Source organism: Sturnus vulgaris, chromosome 1 (assembly GCF_052056855.1).
Source record: "Sturnus vulgaris isolate bStuVul1 chromosome 1, bStuVul1.hap1, whole genome shotgun sequence".
Taxonomy (NCBI): Eukaryota; Metazoa; Chordata; class Aves; order Passeriformes; family Sturnidae; genus Sturnus; species Sturnus vulgaris.
In genome coordinates this window covers 19,643,494-19,665,553 of record NC_142243.1, presented here as the reverse complement: position 1 = coordinate 19,665,553, position 22,060 = coordinate 19,643,494, and the positions used below count along the sequence as shown (strand labels likewise).

The 22,060-nt window shown below is 36.7% G+C and overlaps 1 protein-coding gene across 15 annotated transcripts in view; it reads left to right on the top strand.

The window, feature by feature from the left end:
• The window catches only part of CACNB2 (calcium voltage-gated channel auxiliary subunit beta 2), a 241,380-nt gene that overhangs the window by 206,346 nt on the left and 12,974 nt on the right, over positions 1-22,060 (top strand). For 10 of the 15 annotated variants that reach the window (XM_014889576.2, XM_014889575.2, XM_088160777.1 and 7 more), the window contains 5 exons: positions 140-216; positions 4,078-4,211; positions 7,609-7,689; positions 7,971-8,029; positions 11,047-11,156. In XM_014889576.2, the coding sequence (XP_014745062.1) occupies positions 140-216; positions 4,078-4,211; positions 7,609-7,689; positions 7,971-8,029; positions 11,047-11,156 (461 nt within the window). Of the gene's footprint in view, positions 1-139; positions 217-4,077; positions 4,212-4,356; positions 4,377-7,608; positions 7,690-7,970; positions 8,030-11,046; positions 11,157-22,060 lie in introns of all 15 variants that reach the window. The other 5 variants (XM_014889579.2, XM_014889577.2, XM_088160817.1 and 2 more) reach the window with 1 other exon arrangement.

Here is a 22,060-nt window from a genome sequence, read left to right as displayed (position 1 = left end):
ACATGTATATTTTATACCACTGCCAGAAACACTGTTTGTCTCACAGCTAGCACCTCATTTAGAAGGCAGATAATAAATAAACTAGATTAAATATTGAGAAAGCTACAGAACTCCAAGCTAATTTATTACTTTACTCCAGTAAATCAGGAGGAAACTCTTCATCCAGTTTGGGTGACATCGTTCCTAGTTCCAGAAAATCGACGCCTCCATCATCTGGTGAGTAGGTTGTGAACCCTTTGGTAAAGAGACTCATGAACTTAATCTGTTAAAATTCATGTGTAAATCTTCTTATTCCCCATTCTTCGTAGGTAAAGCCCGAGTGATATGTTACCAGATAAGGCTGGTTTGGGATTCTTTTAAGCAATGGAGTCAATGCCAGCAAGTTGAGGCAATGATAATTGCTGGATAATTATTAGGGCAATGATAGTCCCCTGATAATTCAGGGCTGTTAATGCACAAAATTCCCTCTTTGCTTTTACCACAGAATTTTGTAGCAAAGACATAATTGTCTTCTGGTCTGAGCACTCTTACTGAACAATAAATACTTTCTTGTACAGGAGAAAAAGCAGCAATAAAAACAGAAGTTCCTGAGAGGTTTCTGCAGTAGCATCAAGAAAGGCATTATTTTCAAACATCAGGAACATTTAGTTTAACAATTCTGATCATGAGGATGCACTTCACGTAATTCTAAGATACTGGATATTTTTTGCCTTTGACAAATTTTTCAAAGATACTCTTTTGTACTTAGAGCATCAACATACAAATTTAACTTTAATTAGGTTTGATTCAAGTGATATGAAGCAAATACATGGCAAGTTCATGGAGGATGTTTGCATTAGCTCCACAAAAAAGCACAGCAGAAGATCACCAAAAAAATTTCTATTGAATTCAGCTGCTGTGTTGCTGGATGTTTTATCTTCTCATGTACATTGTAAATACCTGAAAACAGAAAATATTTATTAATGTTGCTGGTGCCTTGTATACTAGGGCAAAGACACGGATCTTCCAATCATATTCATTTATATGGAGTCTGGTCTACAGAGCAGGCATCTTTAAATGAGCCTGAAGATTTTAAAGTATTTACTTGGTCATTTAAAAGGGAGACAGAAGAATTAAATCATGTTTTGTTAGTGGCTTCATTTTGTTCAATCAATTGTAGAATATATCTGTCTTATGAAACCATGGATTTGTTAGTAACAACAAAAGTTTATTGCAATTGCAGTTTGTTTATAAAAATTCCGCCTCAGTTTAACTTCTCTTTTATTTTGAAAATATTTTTTGTATTAGTTTACTAATGTAGGTCTGTAACAAGTGTGTAGTACACACCTTAATCTTTTATTTTCTGATGGCTTTAAACTGATGTGTTTACTGTTCAGGCCAACTTTTTCAACAACTGCATTTTTGTAGTAAAATTGTCCTTGGACGTATGTTTTAATTTTATAGTTAGAGCATCTGAAATGCTGTAATATTATTTGCTATCAAAAAACCACTTGAAGATCAGTAAATATATTTCAAGAATGTTGCACAGAATTCAGAATTAAGAGCACAGATATCACCTAGATTACCAGCTGACTGATACTACCCAACCTCTAATTTTCATTACATTGAATTGTTTCTTCAGACACTGTCTTTCAAGAAACATGTTTTTTTGGAGAAAGAAAGAAATCTGTTGAAGTTTATTCAGTTACTGTGAAGATTTGGAAAATATATATGGATAGCGTATGTTAGCTTATTCTCCAAGATTGACTCTCTTGGTTCTCTTGACTCCAGGATTTTGAGTCTACAATAATTTTTTGCTTAAGACATCCTAAGAAAGGTGAAAAGAGCCATAGTTTGTGACTAAAACGCGAATTCAAATTATTTCAAAGCATAATTCAATTATTATTCCCACACCTCCTCTCTTTGAAAGTATGATCAATTACAAATTTGTCAAGTATTTAGTTGAAGAATACTAACTTACTTTGAGTCGGGGATGGGATTTTCAATATAAAATCATGCCACAGAAAGACCAAAACAAAACAAACTCACAAACGAGATGAAGAACCAGTGAAAAACAAATGAGAGGCTCATATCCATTTAAATAATCAATATTGATACAGCAAACCATCCATATAATCCTGTTGGGCCACCAAACCGGGTAAGAATAATACTGAAAATGATTGAAAAAACCCCAGTGAACTAAAGATAGTTAACAGCAAAAGAACTGTCACAGGAGATGTTCCATAGTGTGAAGACTGCGAATGGAAAAAAAGGAGATATTGGTAACTAGCTGATCAAATTCTGCATTTCTTTCTTACAGGAAAAGCTTAAGGTAACTGATTTTTCTTTACTGATAATATTGATTGAACATAGAGCCAAAGGAGTTTTAATGTGTCTTATTGTGAGTGATTTACAGCATCTGTGCTGGCCTATATTCAAGAAAAGATAATATGTTCTTTTTATACTTATGAAGAGGATGAAGGAACAGTGTTGCTAGAAGGAAATGTTACATGATTTCTGTGGCTGTTTTTAGGAGCAGGATTGTAGAAACAGGATGTGGATCTGCTCACTGGGTTTTTCCTGGGAAGGGCAGACTCAAAGGCACAGTAACTCAGGGAATGTCAGGTATCAAGACATTAGATCTGTAGATAATTCAAACAGGAGAATGTCCTTCATGCAAACAAAAGAGATCACTGCCCCAAGTGTCTCTTACATCAGTAGCTGCACGTAGGCTTGGCAGAAATATTTATTTGTTACATAATTTAATAGCCCATGCCACTAAATTAGTTGATAGCCCACTCATGAAGCAGATGAAATCAGGTCACTAAGATTGTTTCATAATAATTTACAATGATTAATTAAGGGTTTGGATAAAGTCAATATAAATGATTCTGCTTACAGATCTATTTAGGGTTAGGCTCAGTTTGACATAATGGCATGGCAAGATATGCGTGTGTTACCAGAGGGAGTGCAGAGGTGGGTAAGATCTTCACACAAGGGTAATATTGTACAAGTTTGTGGTTCACTTTTGTGTATCTACTTGGCTTTGTGAAGACAAGTTTAAATCACTACCTAAGATCAGGATCGATTGTTGTAAACAAGAAAGATTTTGTTTGGTTTTGTTTTATTTTAGATGTAGTTGGCAGGTATCTGTTCTACTCAGCATTCAGAATAATATGGCTTTGCATTTTGAAAGTGTATTTATTACTGAGTCTGTGAGGATTCCTGTTGAAACTGTTCTTACTTACTTGCTAAAAAGGGTAAATAATTTGTGGTTATGGTATAAGCATTTTTTTTTATGTATTCTTTTGGTAGACTGAACAACAGTTCCATCAACAGTTTATTGTATTCACTTCCATTTCACCCTGCCTACATCTTCACTCTTTACATAGGATCCATATCTCTGAGCTAAGCTGGGATAAATTTCCTTTCTTCTGCTATCCATTCTTTGTAGTTTTCACTATTAGTAGATCTGTGTTTAATTATTTCTAATAAATGTATCTTATGAGTGTGATGCATTTTTATTTAAAGACATTAAAAATGCCAGTTGTAGTCCATCCTGAGATAAATGTAGATAACATTGTATCAATATCTGGCTGATTTTGCCATATAAAGTTTTTCTTCTACTTCTTCATCTCCCATAGACACAGTAGTGACATTTCAAATTTCAATTGATGATACCCATTTTCAATTAGTGCTCATTGCTATAAAATAATCCAGATGTTGTTGGCCAATTTCTGTTGTTTACATTGGTGGAAGTCTTATCTATTCCAGTGAATGCTTTGGATTTACACTGGCGTAACAAGAACAAATTTGGCCATTGGTCTATTTCGTAAATGTTACAGTAGCTGTTACAGATTGCCTTCTGTCTTCTAATCCTAATGTACTGCACCTTTAAATTTTTCCCCTTTGTTTTATTGTGTTTTTTTCTCATGGTTGACTTTTAATTTTTTTACAAAATTTATTTATTTATTTATTTATTTATTTACTTATTTATTTCCCTGGACAGTTTTATTTCTCTTTACCTGTAATTTCCTTTTTAACCTATCTTTACTTTCCCTGTCATCTGATAATTCTGAATTGTTTGTCTGTATATAGCTGTAGACATAGATGCCACTGGCTTAGATGCAGAAGAAAATGATATTCCAGCAAACCATCGCTCCCCCAAACCCAGTGCAAACAGTGTAACATCACCCCACTCCAAAGAGAAAAGAATGCCCTTCTTTAAGAAGGTAACACCAACTTCCAAGCTCCCATCTGTCCACCTGCTCACCTGCACTGCGTCGCATTTCTAGTCCTGTTAACTGTCTGCGTCCTCTGACCAGCCAATAACATGCATGCTTTGTTGTTCTTTGTTTCTTTTCCATGCTGCTGTAGCTAAGCAGAAGCAGAAATCGGTAAGTTTATATCGACATCCCCTGTGTTTATCCTGCCACTGGCATCATTAGCATTATGGCTCCAGATGAACAATGCAGCTATTCTAGAATTAAGGATGAAGAGATGTGTTGAGCTGATAGTGGATTCATTACAGGAAAACAGGCAAAAGTTCAGTGTGTCTGTGCAACTCTGCTACTTACTTATCCTTTTTGATGGAATAACAGGACACACTTAGGAGGCCTTCTAAATGTTTGAGAAAATTATTTCTAGCATTGTAATGCACCTCTCTAGTGCATGTATATTCTTTCTATATCTTTCTCAAGGTTTTTTTTGTTTTTTTCTTTATTACTCAGTCTATTGAAATCATCATTGGAATCTATCAGATACTCAGTTGGACTTAGGAAACAAATTGTCAAATACGTTGTATCTTTAATTTAGTCTGTACGCAAGCTTCTAATTCACTAGGTGCAAAGTCTGCAAGTGCACAAGACCAGTGGAAAACCTCAGACTTACTTTGACAATTTAAGTTTTTCCTGTTGTCATGTATAAATTATCAGCCAAATGTTCTTGCCATCCATCAGTGAGACTTTTTTAGTATCTGAGCTATTGGAAATGGTACTGGTGGTTCCCAGGAGAGCTGATGTCTCTCCACAGATAACCCAGATAACTACAGAGTTATGCAATTGGCATCCTGTTGCAAAAAACTGCAATTCGTTTCTAGGACCTTTGCTGGAATAAATTAGCAAGACATTAGGTAGCAGCCAAAGTGTGTAGTGAAATACCACATTTTGACCTTTTTGTTTTAAAATCTTTAGTCTTCCTAGCTCTCATTCATTTGGTTTTAACCACTCACTTAAATATACAGGTAATAACAGACTGTTATAGTGCTTAAACAGTGACAAGTGACATTGTTGTTCCTGCTGTGGATGCTCTCGTGTTTAATAAATAGATCTTTGTTTCTGTCTCTCTTTTTTTGAACTCTTTAACATAGTATTGAATCCTTCTCATTTCCAAAGTCACTACTATTGGCTTCAGTTTGGTCTGTTAAGCCTGGTGTGGAAATCAACAGCGGGTTCTTCCTTCTGAGTAATTTCTTACTTAATCATATTTTTGATTGGATAAAAATTATAAGAGTATGTGTTGACATGTATTGGATGCTATCTGCATAAGCATCTTTCAAAGATGCAGCTTCTAGATGAACCACCTTAGACCTGGATGAGGGTTAGTCCCACATCTTTCTTTCACTCTGTGGTGCCTCTTTTCTTCTGTATCAGAATCATTACTAGTATTAGTGGGGTTTGTAATAGTGAAATTTAGAGTACATACTGGATGGCCATCCCAAAGTAATCTAGATAGTCAAACTATTGAGTAAAAGCCATATGGTCAAGTCCGCCAGCTTTTATTCTGAGTTCATATTTGAATTTGAATCTGCGATGAAAGATGTGTAGTTCAGTGCCAGTCTCAAAAGTATTAGATTCTCTAGTGCTAAATTGAAGAACTTTAATGCTTCCATTAGATAACTTCTACTCAATTTTCTGCTGACAGCTTCATTATTTCAAGCTGTAAAGATTAGAGAAAAAATGCCCATTGCAACAGAACAGATTTTTAAAATACCCCATATTCCATCAAATAAGGTAATTTCTGTGCTTGCCCTGATTGTCAAATAGCTGGTTAACTTCTAGCATGAGTGCCTTTGGTTAAGTCAGCCACATTAAGACAAAGATCTGTTGCATCATGCTAAGAGCACTTGCACAACTGTAATGAATTTTTCTTCGAATCTGTCTCAAATACGCTTATCAGATTATTAAAAATGTTAGCGAGAACAGTGGAGGACTGCTTTTGGATACAGGCCCAGCCTAATTGCAGGGGTTTGCTTTGAAACATGTTGAGTCAGATTCTGTACTGTGAAAAATTAATTCATCTCACATGCTTATGATGCCTTGGGCACTGGTATTCATTCTCATGTTATTAATTATCTTGTGAAACTACAGGTAATAAAAAATAAATTACATTGAGGGACATTCACAAAAATGTTTTCTGTGTTTTAGACTGCTTTAGACTGCTGCTTGTGTAGCATTGTGTGCTGTCACTGTATAAATGTCTGTCTTTGTGGGTTTGTGTTTTGGAATGTATATACTTATTTTAATGTTATTGCGAAAAACCTTGGGATACATTGAGTTCTGGAACAATGAACAATGTCTGTATTCTGTGATCTTGACTGATGTATTTGTACTATGTAAGCATTTGAAAAATAGATCTGGCATTTCTTTTTCTGTAACACCCACACATTTCTGGGTTTGGAGTTCAATCTTTTTTTCCCCAAGACAAACCAAAACCTTCCTTATGAACGAAAACCTCTTTCTGATAAGACCCCATTCATGGTGATATACATTAAACAGCCACTTGCAAAAGAATAAAAAATACCAAACTCAACAGTTTAATTTTTTTATATAGCGTTGTGATAACCATATAAAATTTTTGCAATCCTTAAAAGGAGGCAATCTTTTTATCTTTGTATGTTAGAATGCTTTTTTAGAAATTGTGCATGATACATCAGTTAGTATTTTGGTAAATATGGTACTACCAGAATCCATTCTTGTGTGGTGACAAGAACTTCCCAAAGTGGAAGAAATGCTATCCCAAGCTCTGCTTATGATAATTTTCTAGAAATACTAACTTGATCAGTCATTATTTTGATTTAATTTGTCATTGAATTGTGGGTGCAAATGTGGACGTCAGACTGAGTGCTGCCATGGGAATTTACAGTGATGTCACAATGTTTGTTCAAGCCGTGGGCAGATCTGAACATTAAAAAAAAAAGCTGCATTATGCTTTTCTCATCTCCTTTTTAAAAATGTTTCTCCTTCATAATTTCACATATAAAATTTCTGTTGAAAACAGATGTCACAGCTGTAGAATTAACCATTTCAATTCGTTAGTTGTTGGAGATAAACTTTTCCATTTACCCGTTAGGAATTATGCAGTAGGAAATGTGCACGACCCAGAAAAAGAGTTTTTAACTATCCAGAGTAAATATAAAAACAGTAGGAAACCGTAAAGTCAAAGAAAAGTTTTTTCAAAATAAATCCCTGAAACTCTTATATCCTTATCTTGTGCTACCTGTTTCTGGGAAAAGTTACTGAATCTGAGATTCCTGTGACATTACTGGAAATTCAGAGTTCCTAATACTGTAAAGAGTGTATAACACTTTCTCTAGGTGCTGTGATGCTGAAAACTATTTCTGTTTTGCAGACAGAGCACATCCCTCCCTATGATGTAGTGCCTTCTATGCGACCAGTAGTTTTAGTGGGGCCTTCTCTGAAGGGATATGAGGTAATTGATTGTTGTAAATGGTTTCATTTTTGACAAAATATTGTGCTTCATTTGTATTTGATAGTTTATGGCATAGGCAAACATCAGACAGTTTTTACTCCTACTGAATAGCTGCTTATTTGTATTTTACTTCATGTCAAAATTGAGATTAAGAATAAATTCCATTCCAATCCAATTGTTCAGATACAAGATTTACTGTCAGCTTTATTATATAATATTATTAGCATTAAGTATTATTAATTCCCTATGTGATTATTAATTTGTTGGTTTTTTCCTTCTAGGTAACAGATATGATGCAAAAAGCATTATTTGATTTTTTAAAACATAGATTCGAAGGGCGGTAAGTACTTTGCAATGCAAATATACTTGAGGTTCCATTTGGGTTCTGCCAGATTTTTAAGAAATAATAACATTGGACAAAATTAGGAATGAGAGCTAATTCCTTGATCAGCAGACTAGCTAATGTGCATTGGAAGTTTCCTTGACAGAGCATGCAGAGGCTGTACTGCAGTGGGAAGTGTTCTGGGGCATATATTTGTTGAGAGTGGAAAAAATGATGTCTTCTTCTTGATGACTGTGACATTCACACTCCAAATTGCTAGATGGTTATCTACAGATTAAAAAGTTATTTTAAGTATTTTTCAAGTGATATCTCATCAATGCTTCTCAGGTTTTGAGCAAAGTGACAAGAGCCATGGTTCCTCCTCAGCTCTACTTCCTTACTTGGCATCCAACTTGGAAAGAGTGATATGGGATTCAGACTATCTGGTGTATGGGATTGTCAGACTTTTGATCCCTCAAGATAGGAGCTTGGTTTGACAGTGGTTCTGGGCTCTATAGTGGGAAGTTTTAAAAGGACTGGGTTGAAAGGGTGGGGCAGTCCCCCACCTTGCTGAAATATGGTCACCCTTGGCAGCAGACCAGCTGGACTAGCTGGGTTCTGATCCGAGTGGTTGCAGTACACTAGGCTGTAACACAATGGGATTTGTGTTTGAACCTCCAGACATTACTGTGGTCCAGATATCAAATCATAGTCTGTCCCTAAAAGCAGTGCCAGGGTCTATAACTTCAGCATCACAGACCCATGGAGTAGACATCAGATGCATTCTCCAGACATGATTTTATTGGTATTGGGTCGGGCTCCAGATTAATGTGTCCTAATGGGTTGTCCTAATTGGGTGGAAAAATCGTGAAAACAGGAAGATCTTATAATAATATCTGTAACTTCAAGGAATGTTCTATTTAGTTTGGAAGTGGACAGATCCATAACACTATTCTATGTGTCCTGCTGCTGTCAAAACTTTGAAGAGGGAGCTTGAGGTATTTTGTCAAAAACTTCAGTTCTTTAAAATACCAGGCAGTTTAAGCTGGTGGATTTTCTCAGTCAGAACAATGATGTAATACCTAATCACTTTTGTGGTCCCTCTTTATATTGTCAAACCCTAGATAACATACCTTCAGAACTGGAAGCTAACAAAACATTTGTTGCAAGAAGAATATTATTGCATCTTTGTCTTTAAGTATTTTAGAGCATGTGAGATTTTCAGGTGTAGATCCAACTGTGGCAGGATGAATCCACAAATACTCCAAATAAAATTTATGTCTATAGCAGCCGATTTGAAGCATCCCAAACTTCAGTAGCAATTGGAATCTTTACCTAAGTTCCTAAACAAATTTGCACCAGAGATTCTCAGATTCTTGCTGCTGCTCTGAGCTGCCACACTGCTGTCCTTGCTCTCGTTGCAATTGTTTCGCAATATGAACGTACACACCCTTTGTTTTGAGAGCAGACTTGGTCTTCCTGATATGATATTTCTCAAAGACATGAAAATGTCCTCAGAAACATGGTAAAAAGTCTTAAAATGAAAAATAATATTTTTCACAGATAGACTGATAAATCTAGCGTTGTTCAGTATACCATTATTTCATTTAAGAAGGTAAAAAATTTCTATTGCCTGTAGGAAGAAAGACTGGCAGGAAAAAAATCGAAATCAACACAAAAAACCAAAAAGCTGTAAAAGTTTGTAATGTCCTTCCATTAGCAAATAAAGAAAAGCAATACGTATCCCAATAAACATGTTTGATTTAATTTTAAGACAAATGGCATTATCTGTGAGCAGCTGTGCCAGAAATCACAATCTTTGGTTATGCTTTTAGCTTAAGTTAAATCACGCCTAGATCTCCAAAACTATATTACTAATCAGTATTGTGCACATAATTCTTTTTTTTCATATTAACTTCTGGCTCTGTGGCATTTTTTAGATAAGTGCATACACATGTTGAGTTTATTGGGAAATGGCCTATTGGATTACATTTCAGAAGAGCAAACAGCATCTGACTGTGCTTGCTAGAGAGGAGCCCTCCCACTTAGCAAATCCATTTCCTCTTTTAAATTGCAAGTAAAATCCTACAAGGAAGAACAAGGGAATTTCATCAGTCTGATTTGACTCTCAACACGGAAAAATGTGACCTCTAAACCTGATTAGACCAGAGAGTTTGAAAAGGAACTTAAGGGTGTGTTTTGACCATGTAAAGCAAAACAAAACAAAGTAACTTTTCCTACGAAGAAGAATATGCAGGAAGTTATGTAGCAGGTCAGTGCAACAACTGAAAGTCACTGAAATAACTTCTTTCATGGCTTGTCTTTTCTCATAAACACAAAACAACCTGCCAGATAGTCAACCTAGACTTTTCAAGTATGTGCTTCTCCAAGTTACAGTTCCTATTTTTAGGTGTCTAGCATATTGCTAGCATGAATCTTTCTGGAAAATTAGAGGTAGCTCTTGCACTCTGTTAGAAAAACACATGCTAGTAAGCTGAACAGTAAGAAAGCCAAAAAATCCCAAACCAAAACAAACAAAAAAAACGGAGTTATATTGCTGGACTCATTTCCCTGATAAGCCTTACCTTTACCATTTAATTCTGCATATCCCTACATGTCTTACAGGTATGGCTAAAGTAAGCCAGGGTGTCATTCAGTGCCCTTCAAAAAGTCATAGACAGGAGAAACCAGCCTGGTTATGCTGGGGATAGTAGTGAAATGTCAGATCCTCACCAGACCTGGAGATCCCAGAGGAGTCCCATCTTCTGCAACAATCCTTGACCTCCTCCTGCCTCCCCTCTCCCCAGGCATGTGTAGGAGGATGACTTATCAGTAGTTATTGTAGCAGTGTTAAGTTATTTAGTTAGCAGTATTAAAGTTTTTTCTCTGTTCACATTGGATGAAGCATACTGTGCTGCTGAGAACTTACTTTGCTGTAGTCTTAGCCATCTTCTAGTGTTAAACAATAATTCCCCCCGCCACACCCCTGAAAGATAAATAACGTTTAGTACTATTTTGCTGTATTTATTTTTCAGTATATCAATTACACGAGTCACAGCAGACATCTCGCTTGCCAAACGCTCAGTATTAAACAATCCCAGTAAGCATGCGATAATAGAGCGATCTAACACGAGATCAAGCCTAGGTAAGTACCTGTAATGATGCAATCTACAAATTGCCTGTGAAGTATGCCACTCTCATTTCATGTGTGTATGCTAAAAATAGCCTTCTCTCTGCTGTGAGAACATCACAGTTCCCATAATTCAGAAATCCTGGCGCTAGAAATAATATTAAAGTCACTATCAGGTAAACTTCCTAGAGTGCTGATTTTGGTTTACTCTGCTTATGCTCGGTTTTCATGTTTTGCTGTTTGTCTCAGTGGGGAGAGGCAGCCATCCATATAAAATCTGAAGACATGTTCTTCTGGTTAAATAGAAGTGACAGTTTTCAAATACTTAGAATTATATGGATATTATTGATATTATGCGTTATTTTTGATAAGATTACCAGTAGTGATAGCTACTGACATGAAGCCTGAGAAAAATTATCGAAATACATATTTAATGAATTTTGTATCAGTTTAAACTAAGCGTAAGGTTAGTACAAAAAAAGAAAAGATGAAAAAAGGGACATGTTTTTAAAAAGCTGTATAGCTACATTAAAAGCCTAAATATCTGTAATATCTGTCATCATACGTGAATATTTTTGTACTGAAGCTTGTCCAGTTTTATCAATAATGAAACATTTATTACTCAGAAAGAAAAATAAGCTTAGCTGGGAAGTTTTAATTAAATGTAACCATTTACAGTTCAGGTGGCTGCACTTGAGTTTCCCATCCCAAGATGTCCTTACAGTTAGGAGGAAAAGTTGGTCATTTTGGAGTCTTAATTCCTGACTGCCTTTGCCTTTCCTCTAGTGTAAAATGTATTGTATCCAGGACTCTGCTGCTGTCACTGGTGCATTCCCTATGTAGAGACACCTGGAGACAGCCAGGAGGTCTAGGGGAAGGTTCCCTGTCCATGGCAGGGGGCTGGAGCTAGAGGATCTTTAAGGTGTCTTCCAATACAAACCATTCTGTGATTCTAAGATGAATCCTGCCAGGAGTCCACATACTCGTGTAAGGCTTGACTGAGTGTGTTGATTTGAAAGCAAAACCAGTGAGAGACTCCAAGTCAGTAATACAATTTAATAGGAAAAAGGACAAAAAATAAAATACATGAAATAATACAAAAGAAAAACCACCGACAGAGTCAGAATACCACCTGCCACCCTGTCAGTCAGGGTGTTGGTAGCAGTCCGTATAAATGGTGGCTGCAGTCCTCCTGGATGACAGATGTGGTTCTGTTGAAGCAGTGCTCCTGTAGAAGGTGCAGTTTTCCTCCGAAGGTCCAGCGATGATGTGGAAAAAAGGTCCCACTTCCCTCTGGGATCCAGTGGAAAGGAACTGCCTTCGCGTCCCAAACCCCAGTTTTTTATCTAGGTAGGAAAGGCTTGGCTCCTGCCCTTGGCTGGGGCATCTCCCAATGGGATGATGTAATCTTATCAGTCACACAATAGGACTTAATGGCCCATGAACGGAATATATCTTCTGGAGGAAGGATGGGTTGTGAATAGATAACGATGATCATCCCCCTGATTTATCAGATGGCACATCAGCAGAGGATATCTCCCACAGAGATAAGGATCACCACCCCTCCCACATTTCAACAGATGGTGATAGAATACACATTTTTGCATTGTACCCCAGGACACTGTGATACGGGACAAAAGACCCATAACAAATCCTGCACAAATCCCCCATCCAACACCAAAAAAAAGGGGGGAACTTGCTAGGTCCCAGGTGAATATTCCAGTCATGTTTCTGCCTTTACAGAGCTGCAGGTTCCTCCTAGTAGCCTTTGGGAGAGATTGGTTTCCCCTGAATACAGCAATGAATCTTGCAAAATTAGAAATTTTGCGGAACAAGAACTATTAAATAAGTTCTTATCAGTTTTGTAACAAAAAAATTTCCAACAGCACCTGAACTGTGACTGAATATTTAAAGTATGCCTAATAGAGTAGTACTTTTTAGAATAAACTTATCCACCTTAAAAATTTTTACTTCCCTCTCTTGAAAATTTGTTTCATAAAACCTTTGCTTTCAGCTGTATGGAGGCTGTGAATTTTTGCTTGAAAGTGGTCTGTAGCTTCCAAGTGTGTCTTATTTTATGTGTTTTCAAATATCAAAATGCAATGTACTGTAACAACATAATTAATATCTTTACACACAAGAATATTCTTCTGTGTGAATTTCAGTCTTATCACCAAAGACTGTTTCATAATCTAATGAAAAGATAAAGTGTCATTTATTTTGAGTAGGACTGAAAATGGATAATAAATATAGAAGTCAGCTAGTCATGGAACAAACAGAATCATGATGATTAAGTTCCAGCCTCATCAGCAAAGCTTGTGCAATTTTGCCATACTGTACAAATACATGCAGCAGTAAAAGCTGCATATATTCATTCCTTATGCTAAAATATTTTCATATGCATGAAACACCTATCACAAAATTCTACACAGGAAAAAAAAATCAATAAAATGTAAATGCTGCCTAATCTTGTACACCTTTATCTCATGTAGAACGATACTCTTGAGAGCATCAATATTTTTTCTTTGTGTCAAGGTACTTTTTCAGATGATGGTGTTTAAAATGGGAGTTCTGACAGAACCTCGGTTTGAGACACCCAAAAATTGACAGTGTTTATGTTTATATGCAAATATGTGGATAGATAGGTAGATGTGTGTCTAGTTCTTGTAACAGGCCTGTTGTTAACTAAGATTTCCTGCTACATATCAGGTTTTCAGTTGCATATAATTGTTCTAAAAATTAACTGATTTATAAATTAACTTTGAAGATATTTGACAAGAGCAACTGGGTCATTCTAGCATAAAGTTAGGGCAAAAATTAATTTATTAATTATGCTAAAATATTCTCAAACCCTTTTCTTTCAGAAGCTGTACTTCCATTGTTCTAGTAATCTACCAGCGTTTTGAAATTTGGTAGTGATCTGAACAATATTTCGGTTACATGTTTCTGGGCAATTTTATGAAAATAATGAGAAAACTTGACCAAATTATTAGAAGCTGCTGTTAACACATGCCAAGCTTTGCATCTGAATTGCTTGAAGACTCAGCTTTCCTTGGCAAGGTCCAGCAATGATGCTGAGCAGAACCTGCTCCCAGCAGACTGAATCAGGGCAGCCAAGCAGAAGTGAGGTGCAAAGATGCTCATTGTTAAATTTGCAATCCCTCCTTTGCTGTGCAGCATGGGGAATGGAATAAAAAGTCGTGTACTTTAAAGATGTTCCCCTGGAGGAACAGGTGGCTGGCCAGGCTAAGGCAGGAAGGCAAGTAGTGAAAATCCATTATGAAAAAGGTTGGACTTAGGGAGAAGGTGTTGGGATAGTCAAACCCACTGATAAAGCACCTCCAGGTCAGTGCTCTCTAGGCATAGGATGAACCATGGGAGGATAGAAATAAGACAAGAAGTCAGGGAAGGAAGTGATGTGGCAGCAGGGGAAAACTGAGATAAAATAAGCTGGAGTCAGAAAAGGTAACTGCTTTTTAATGACAGTGGGAAAACCCTTGCAAAATGCAAAAGGAACAAGTAGAAGGCATGTTACAGCCTGTTCCCTTGCCTACCTGCAATGTACCTCAAGGCAGAAATGAGAGTCAGAATCAGAAATCATTGTAGTCTGCTGGTAGGTGACAACACAGGACTGCTGTGAGTATTTAGGTGACTGAAGTAGAAGAGGTGAGTGGGAATTTCACACTTTATAGTGGATTGGGTTTTTTCAGTTTGTGTGATGAATTTGCTATAAGTCAACAAAATACCCTATGAAAAGAATATTATTAGTTTTACAAATTCAAGTAGTGCAAAATAAAGGTATAATAAGAAGGCTAATTGTGCAGCTTTTTAGTATCTTTAGGTTATGTATGCTGTGATCCAATCTTTGACTACTTTAGACTACTTTACCACTGGTCCTCTGCCTTAATATTCTTGAAAAATGTATAAAATAGTGTGGGGAATTGGATGCAATGCAATTGCCCCAGTGCAATAATGCCTTTTACTGCTTCTGATACAGAACTGCTGTAGAGTAGTGGATTAGTTATTTATAGACTTTATGAAGACGACTGTTTTTTCCCGGTGTATGCTTCAAGCATCTTTTATAGAAATGCTGAGTGTTGTAGCTGAAACAGAAGTTAAAGCTTTGGACCTGTCAGATAATAGTGTATACCATCAAAATCGGCATGTTTCTGACTGGGACTTGGAGAAGGGAGAGGGAAAGCAAGCAGTCCTTTATGGACTACTGGAGCTCCTGTTGGGTACCTTGTTAAATATCAGCCTTGTGGATCCTCATTCCCCAGAAGTTCTCTCATTTTAGGCTCTGCTCTTTGCAGACATTTAACTGGGGAGGTATTCTTTTCATTCCCAGCTTAGCTCAAAGAATTTTTTTCCTTCTCTCAGGTCAGTACTGGTACTCGGTACTGACAGTACAGAGCAGCAACAGGAATGTCCTGAGTCTTAGTACTGACTTGTAAAAGAAGCCTCAAGGTTGTGTTCCATTTTGGAAGAAAGAATCCCCAGGAATCAGGACTTCCTGTATTTCTATTCTGAATATAATTTCTACTGGTAATTACTCTGAAAAATCAGACACTACATTTCTGAAAATTAATCCCACCAAATTATTAATAACTTGTGATTATTTGTAATTCAGTTTTCTCTTTGGAATATTTGAATAATTCCAGTTTCTCACCTGAGATGTTTAAAAGGGAAAAATCTTTTTTTTGCATATACCACCAAAGTAAGCTCCACAAAATAGCCCATAAATATTTTATGCATTCTGTTTTCAGAGAAGGATTAGAGCCATGTGTTCTAAATGAGATGTGAAACACGTATTTGACAATGAAGAGAAAGTAAATTATTCAACGGCTTCTGATAAGTTGACAGTGTATGGAATTGCATACTGAATGAGAAAGCAACTCTAAAGAAACAACTATATTATTTGTTCCTGAATGTGCTCTCTTATAATACAGGTTGCAAAAGATTTGGTTTAGGAGAGGTATTTTGGCATTTCATATTTTATTAGCATTAGCTATCTAGCCAATAGTATTCTCTACTAATACAATTTTTATAGATACATCATTAAATCAAGACTCACATCACATTAGTTTCTTTTCTAGTATTTGCTGCAGGTCTGCTCAGAGTCCTGGTAAATGAATTGTTTCTTTACCTGTATTTCCCTTTTTATGAAATGAAAATAATATGATCTTTTCACTGAGAGTGGAGAGGGGGAAGGAAGAAAAAAACACAGAATTTAAGCAAACACTAAATTTGTGCTGTTTTTCTTGTTTTGTTTTTTCTTGGTTTTTTTTTCCTGCTTTTTTGATTTTTTTTTTGTCCAGACTATCTACAATAACTTAGTTCTGGCCTATGTATTTAAAATTGGTATTTATCACAATAAAAATTTGCTCTTGTTAAGGAAAAACTATTTTTGTTTGTTTGGTTTGGTTTGTTCTGAAAGGATCTCCTGGCTGCACAGCCACGAGATGTGGGGAGATGAGTTGCTCGATTCTCTCTCCTCCTTGAACAGTCACTGGCACACTGACCTGTGTGGTTTATTCCTACAGCTGGTAAAATTTAAAAATGCCTTTTTGCAGATACATATATATATATATATATATATATTTGCTTTATAATATATGTAGCAAATATAGCTCCTCAGAACTGCTTTATGTTAATCCAAATCCCTCCTTCCTTCCAGACTCAGTGGAAAGCTATTTTTTTACTCATCAAACTTTGTCTAGTGGTACCTCATGCAGCCAGGCCACTGATCTACCCCTCATGCTTATGATCACGTTTGTGAACAGAAGTTGTAACTGCAGCAGAGAAGGCTATTTCTTAGACTTCTGAAAAGATTTTGTTGCTTTTTAACTATTATATATTAATAGTTAATATTAATTTAACTATATATTTTAATAAGTGTACCATCAATTACTTAAGGTAGTACAAAGGTACTGTGCCTGATATATTAATACCAAATGCTTTTTTCTGGGAAATACATGTATCTGTTTTTGAGAATTTTTACCTTATCACCCAATACAGGTCTGCAATGTTGTACATAGCACATAAAACTGTGAAGTGAACACCATTCTTAATAGACAAACCAGAATTAATTTCAAAGAGACATACACCAACAATGTGATAATCAAAAATAGGAATAGTCACAAAGAACTGGATTTACAGGTTTATAAGGGAGTCTCAATCAGCTTGTAATGGTACACACACCTATCGACTGACAGTTTGCTTTTGTAATGGAATCAGTTAAAAATAGACTTGGGATTTGACTCATTGGAAACCAATGCTGCCACTGAATATCTAGTAAAAAATTAATGTTCTCGAGAACTTTTTTAAAATTGTGTGTGACTCATAAAGATTTAGGTGGATAGTACAGTCTTATTCCTCTCTCTCCTGGTTTGAGACAGGACACTCTCTAATTAAGCTTGTTGTGATGTAAGAGAAATGTTTGCTTGTCAATATTGTTGCATGTTTTAACACGTGAGAAGTAAATTGAAGGAAAGGGCAAATTTCTTTAAAAGCCTAGAAGAAATCTGTAGTTCTGAACAGATTTTTTTCTCCAAGAAGGTACTGTACGTGGTTAAATCATATTCATCTGAAAATCACCCAAATTGGCTTAGTTAAATTTTTATATGGACACATGCCATTTGCAGAAACTGAACCAGCTTTGTGCTTTTGCTGCATTTCTTTGTCAAAAGAACCCAAACCTTTTTCTGTGTATGTTACACTTGTTATAACCTTACCTCATGCTGTATGCTTTGTACAAAACCTGATTGTGTTGGCTTTTTCCATTCTTTGCTTCATTAATGCTCTCCCTTTCCAGATGTTTTAGGTATGTATACAAGCTTGCAAATTACTTTTCCTGCTGTTTTGTGTTCAGTGCTTTATTGTACCTGACAGAACCACCATGTGTTTCTTGCATCTGGCCCACTGACAGACAAAAGCCAATCCTGTGCTGTGTTGCTAAGTCTTTCTTTTAGGAAAACTTGCTGGTTTTCCTTATTTATTTTCAAGTAATTCTAAAAATAGAGTTGACATTGACAAGTGAACACTACAGACTAGGTTTTCCTTATTTCTGAGATGTGTGCACCTAATCTGTGTGTTCTAACACAGATGTGTGACCGTGGATGTAAAATGTGTCATTGTGTTCATGGTAAATCGATTGCCATCATGTGCCTGGGAGTCTGTTTATTTGCTTTCCATGTGCATATGCAGTAACCTGTCAGGCATTACACACACCCAGTTTGCATGTGCAATTGAGTACCTACCTTTGGAAGGCTGTCTCTAAAAAGTGTATAGAGCTTCCATTCACATCATTAGGTTGATAACCCAAAGTTTTCTCTGCTGAAAATGAAATATAAATGCTCAAAGAAATAGTAGTGGATCAGCTGTGCAAATTTCAGCCTTGTGATTTATTTTTCCTTTATATTTGTGTGAGAACTAAATTGAATGCTTTAAACTATAGTATCAATTTATATGTATTATATATACTGTATATTATATACATATATGATATTACTATGTATTCTCCATTCTGGTAATTTAATGACAATTGTGGTATAGAATAAGTTTCAAGTAAAGGCGTCCTCAACTATAAATCAAAGATAAATTTAAAAGAGTGCTAGCTAGGCCTCATAAAAATCCTTCATTATTTACAGAGACCAAGGAACAGGAATGCAAAATTTTGGCTTAACTAAGAGTGCATTTCCTTCCCAAAGTCTCAGAGATCTAATATAGTTTGAAGAAAATAAAGGAGATGTTCAATGTGTTATGGAAAATCCTGATTGTCCCTTTATAATTTTGTCTTCAAGATAGCTGTGACAAATGTCCATAACTCTCACTCTCAAATGTTAAATATGTTAACCTGGTAAACCTGAACCTGCCTTGAACCAGAATGCAGTAAAATAGCATCTAAGAGCTTTTGGGTTTTCACGAGGATGTAGCTATACTTCTTTTTGCCCACAAATAGGGAAAGAGTAGCATGAAGCAGTTACAATTTACACTGAACCTGTTATAATTTATCAGTCTTGCGTGTCCCAAAATACTCTTTCATCCTGCTGGGTCAGCCTTGATTTTCTTAACATCTAAGGTCAGAGTTTGCCTAATGAATTCTTTCGGTAGTTCTGTATTAGAAGTTTGTTACTAATTTTCCAGTATTCTAACTTGCAAATAAGGTTTTGACGCAATGTAGGCAAAGCATTTTAATGAAATTTTCTCAAGTATTTTCAAAGGGTATATGAGGGAAAAAAATTCTTGATTTCTGTAAATTAGAGATAACTCTTAGCAGCTTATATGTTCTCATGATACTGTACAGAAATATGTGTGATTGATAATTACATTGAAACAAAATATGTGGTCAAAACAAAGTAGTCCAGCAATGTGTAGAAGAACATCTAAGGTTATGGATATCTGTGTAATAGACAGGATACTTGGATAGGTAAATAAAATATTTTTAGCTAGTTAGCTGTTTATTTAAGAGTACAATTTGCTTCCCTTAAAACTATTCAATTCAACTGTAGGTTGAATTGATCCAGGTTTTTCCTTTCTCCTGGGCTGGTGGAACTGATTAAAGTTGGTGTTTGTGTCCCCATTTTATCCAAGACTAAAAGTTTGTGTTGTTTAACCAGAATGCAAAGAAGTCTGGGTTCAGTTCTCTTCTGTCCTAAGAGAGACATGGAATGATCATTGCCATCACCATTGTCAGAGCTGTGATCACCTTTAGGATGTTTGTTGGTTGGTCCTGCTGAGTCTTATGCACTTTGCATAATAATTAAACTTTCTCTGGAGAAGGAATTGGAATCCATGTGTTTTACCTCCCACTCTGTGCATCAGGCTGCAGAGTCAGTATCTCTCCCACTCAGTGAATACGCAAATGTTTTGTGAGTGGCACACCATCAGCAGGAGGGGTTGAATAGCCAGGGATGGAGAAGTTCCACATCCTATCTGTGAGAAAGGCTGAACATTTTTATTTATGCTTGTTCTGAAAAAAACAGCAGTCCAAGTGAACACTTGATGCCTATGTATGGACTAGATCAATAAAAACCTGTAGCAGTGCAGTGAGTAACGAGGTACGGTGCACAAATAACCAAGTTATTGTCAGTCTGACATGATGATATCCATTCTGAGCTATGCAGAGACACTTGCTTGATCCCCTGGACAAAAGAAATGTTAGACTGCTTCTTTGCCCAGTTTTCCTATTACAATTACTCCTTAGCAGAGTGTAGGGGAGCTTGATGTTAGGAGCAGTGCTGTGCTGCTGCATGGCACCTTCTGGAGCTGCTGTGGTTCTTCCTGGCACAGTCATTTCAGTGCACCCTTGGGCAGTGCTCAGCCACTTGTGTTACTGTTGCAATCTGCTGCTTTCAATCTTTTCCATTCATAGGCCATTAAAATTTACTTCCAGTTTAAATTTGGCATAAGAAGCATCATTCCATGAATGCTATTGTTTTGCTAGCCCAGAGAAATGAGGGAGGAAGTAGACATTTTTATATGTCATTCAGTATTTTTAAGTGACACTATCTGTTTTATATTTTCACATAATTACAGTGCTGCATTTCAGGAGATGTTAGTCCATTATAAATAGATCTTGGTTATGTTGAGGCTTCCAAACATGACATTGTTTCCATCAATACCACTTGGACGTGTATGTACATAAAAAGCCATCTGAATCCTGCCTAAATTGAGCCTCAGCCCGCAGGAGGAAAACCCTGCATTCTTGCAGCACCTTGCCCCACAGCTCTCCTTCAGCAGAGCCCAGACAGGAGCTCCAGGCAGAGCAGCAGACATACTTCTCTCCTTTCTGCCTTATCCCTTGCAGGAGCCCCATCTGTTAGGCATGAGTAACACATGCAGCCGCTTTTCCTGGAAAATATTGTCATCCTCCCACTCCCACCCTCCCTTTTTTACGTAACAAGCTAGTGGCTAAGGTGCTTGGTGGAGATCAGGGAAATCTAAGTATATCCACAAAACTACATTTAGGATAGACATTTGATTAAAACACCTGCAATCCAGGTGTCTTTTGACCAGTTGCCTGAGGACTAAGCTAAAGCATTTATTCCCTCTTGCTGATGTTTTTCAAGACTTTTTCCTTCTTAGCTGGATATACCGGAGCAGAGGCAGAAAACATTCTGCTCCCCAGCACTGAGACACCCCATGGTGTAAAGAGGGTCATTTAACCCTGCCTGGAGACTGTGGGACTGAACCTTCCTGCCTGGGAAGGAATGGACACTGCCCAGCTCCCTGCCTGCCCAGATCAGCAGTGCTGCTTGAGGGGAGGGAAGAGGAAGATGAGAAGAAAGAGGTCAAGCAATTATATACGTGTGGGGTTTCTTCTTAGCTTGCTCTGCTGTGCTCAAACCCCTTGTAGCTTATTGGATCACCTTGGTAGCCTCTGGGCCTCGTTGCTTTGTTTCCAGTGAGCACAGATCCCTGGTGCAGTCTGGGGTAGCCTGCTGTGACCTGCCTTCTGCTTACAGCAGTATCCCATGGACAGAGACATTGGTGATTTTTCACTCAATATGAAGCATGTGTATACACATAGACGCTCACAAATGTAAATTAAAAAATTTAATTCTGTCGTTCAAGCTCATGATTTTGTTCTCATTAGAGACTTATATGGGCACAGCTCAATAATTATCACTTCCTTTTTTAATTTTCTTGGATTTTAGATATGACCTGTGCTCATTTCTAGCAGGTTTTTTTGGTGCAAGACCTTCTACATTGTTTTGAGACACTGGGATAAAAACTACATTTTTTTTCCTTCACCTTTTTTATGGAAATCCTAAGGTTGTGTTAAACTTCTCATTACTTTAATTATAGTCATGGAGTTTATTGGTTAATTATTTTTAACCAACTGTGTTTGTATAAAAGAATTAGCATTAAAAAATGGCTACTGATAGCTGTTCTGCTTAATTTATAAAATTATTTCA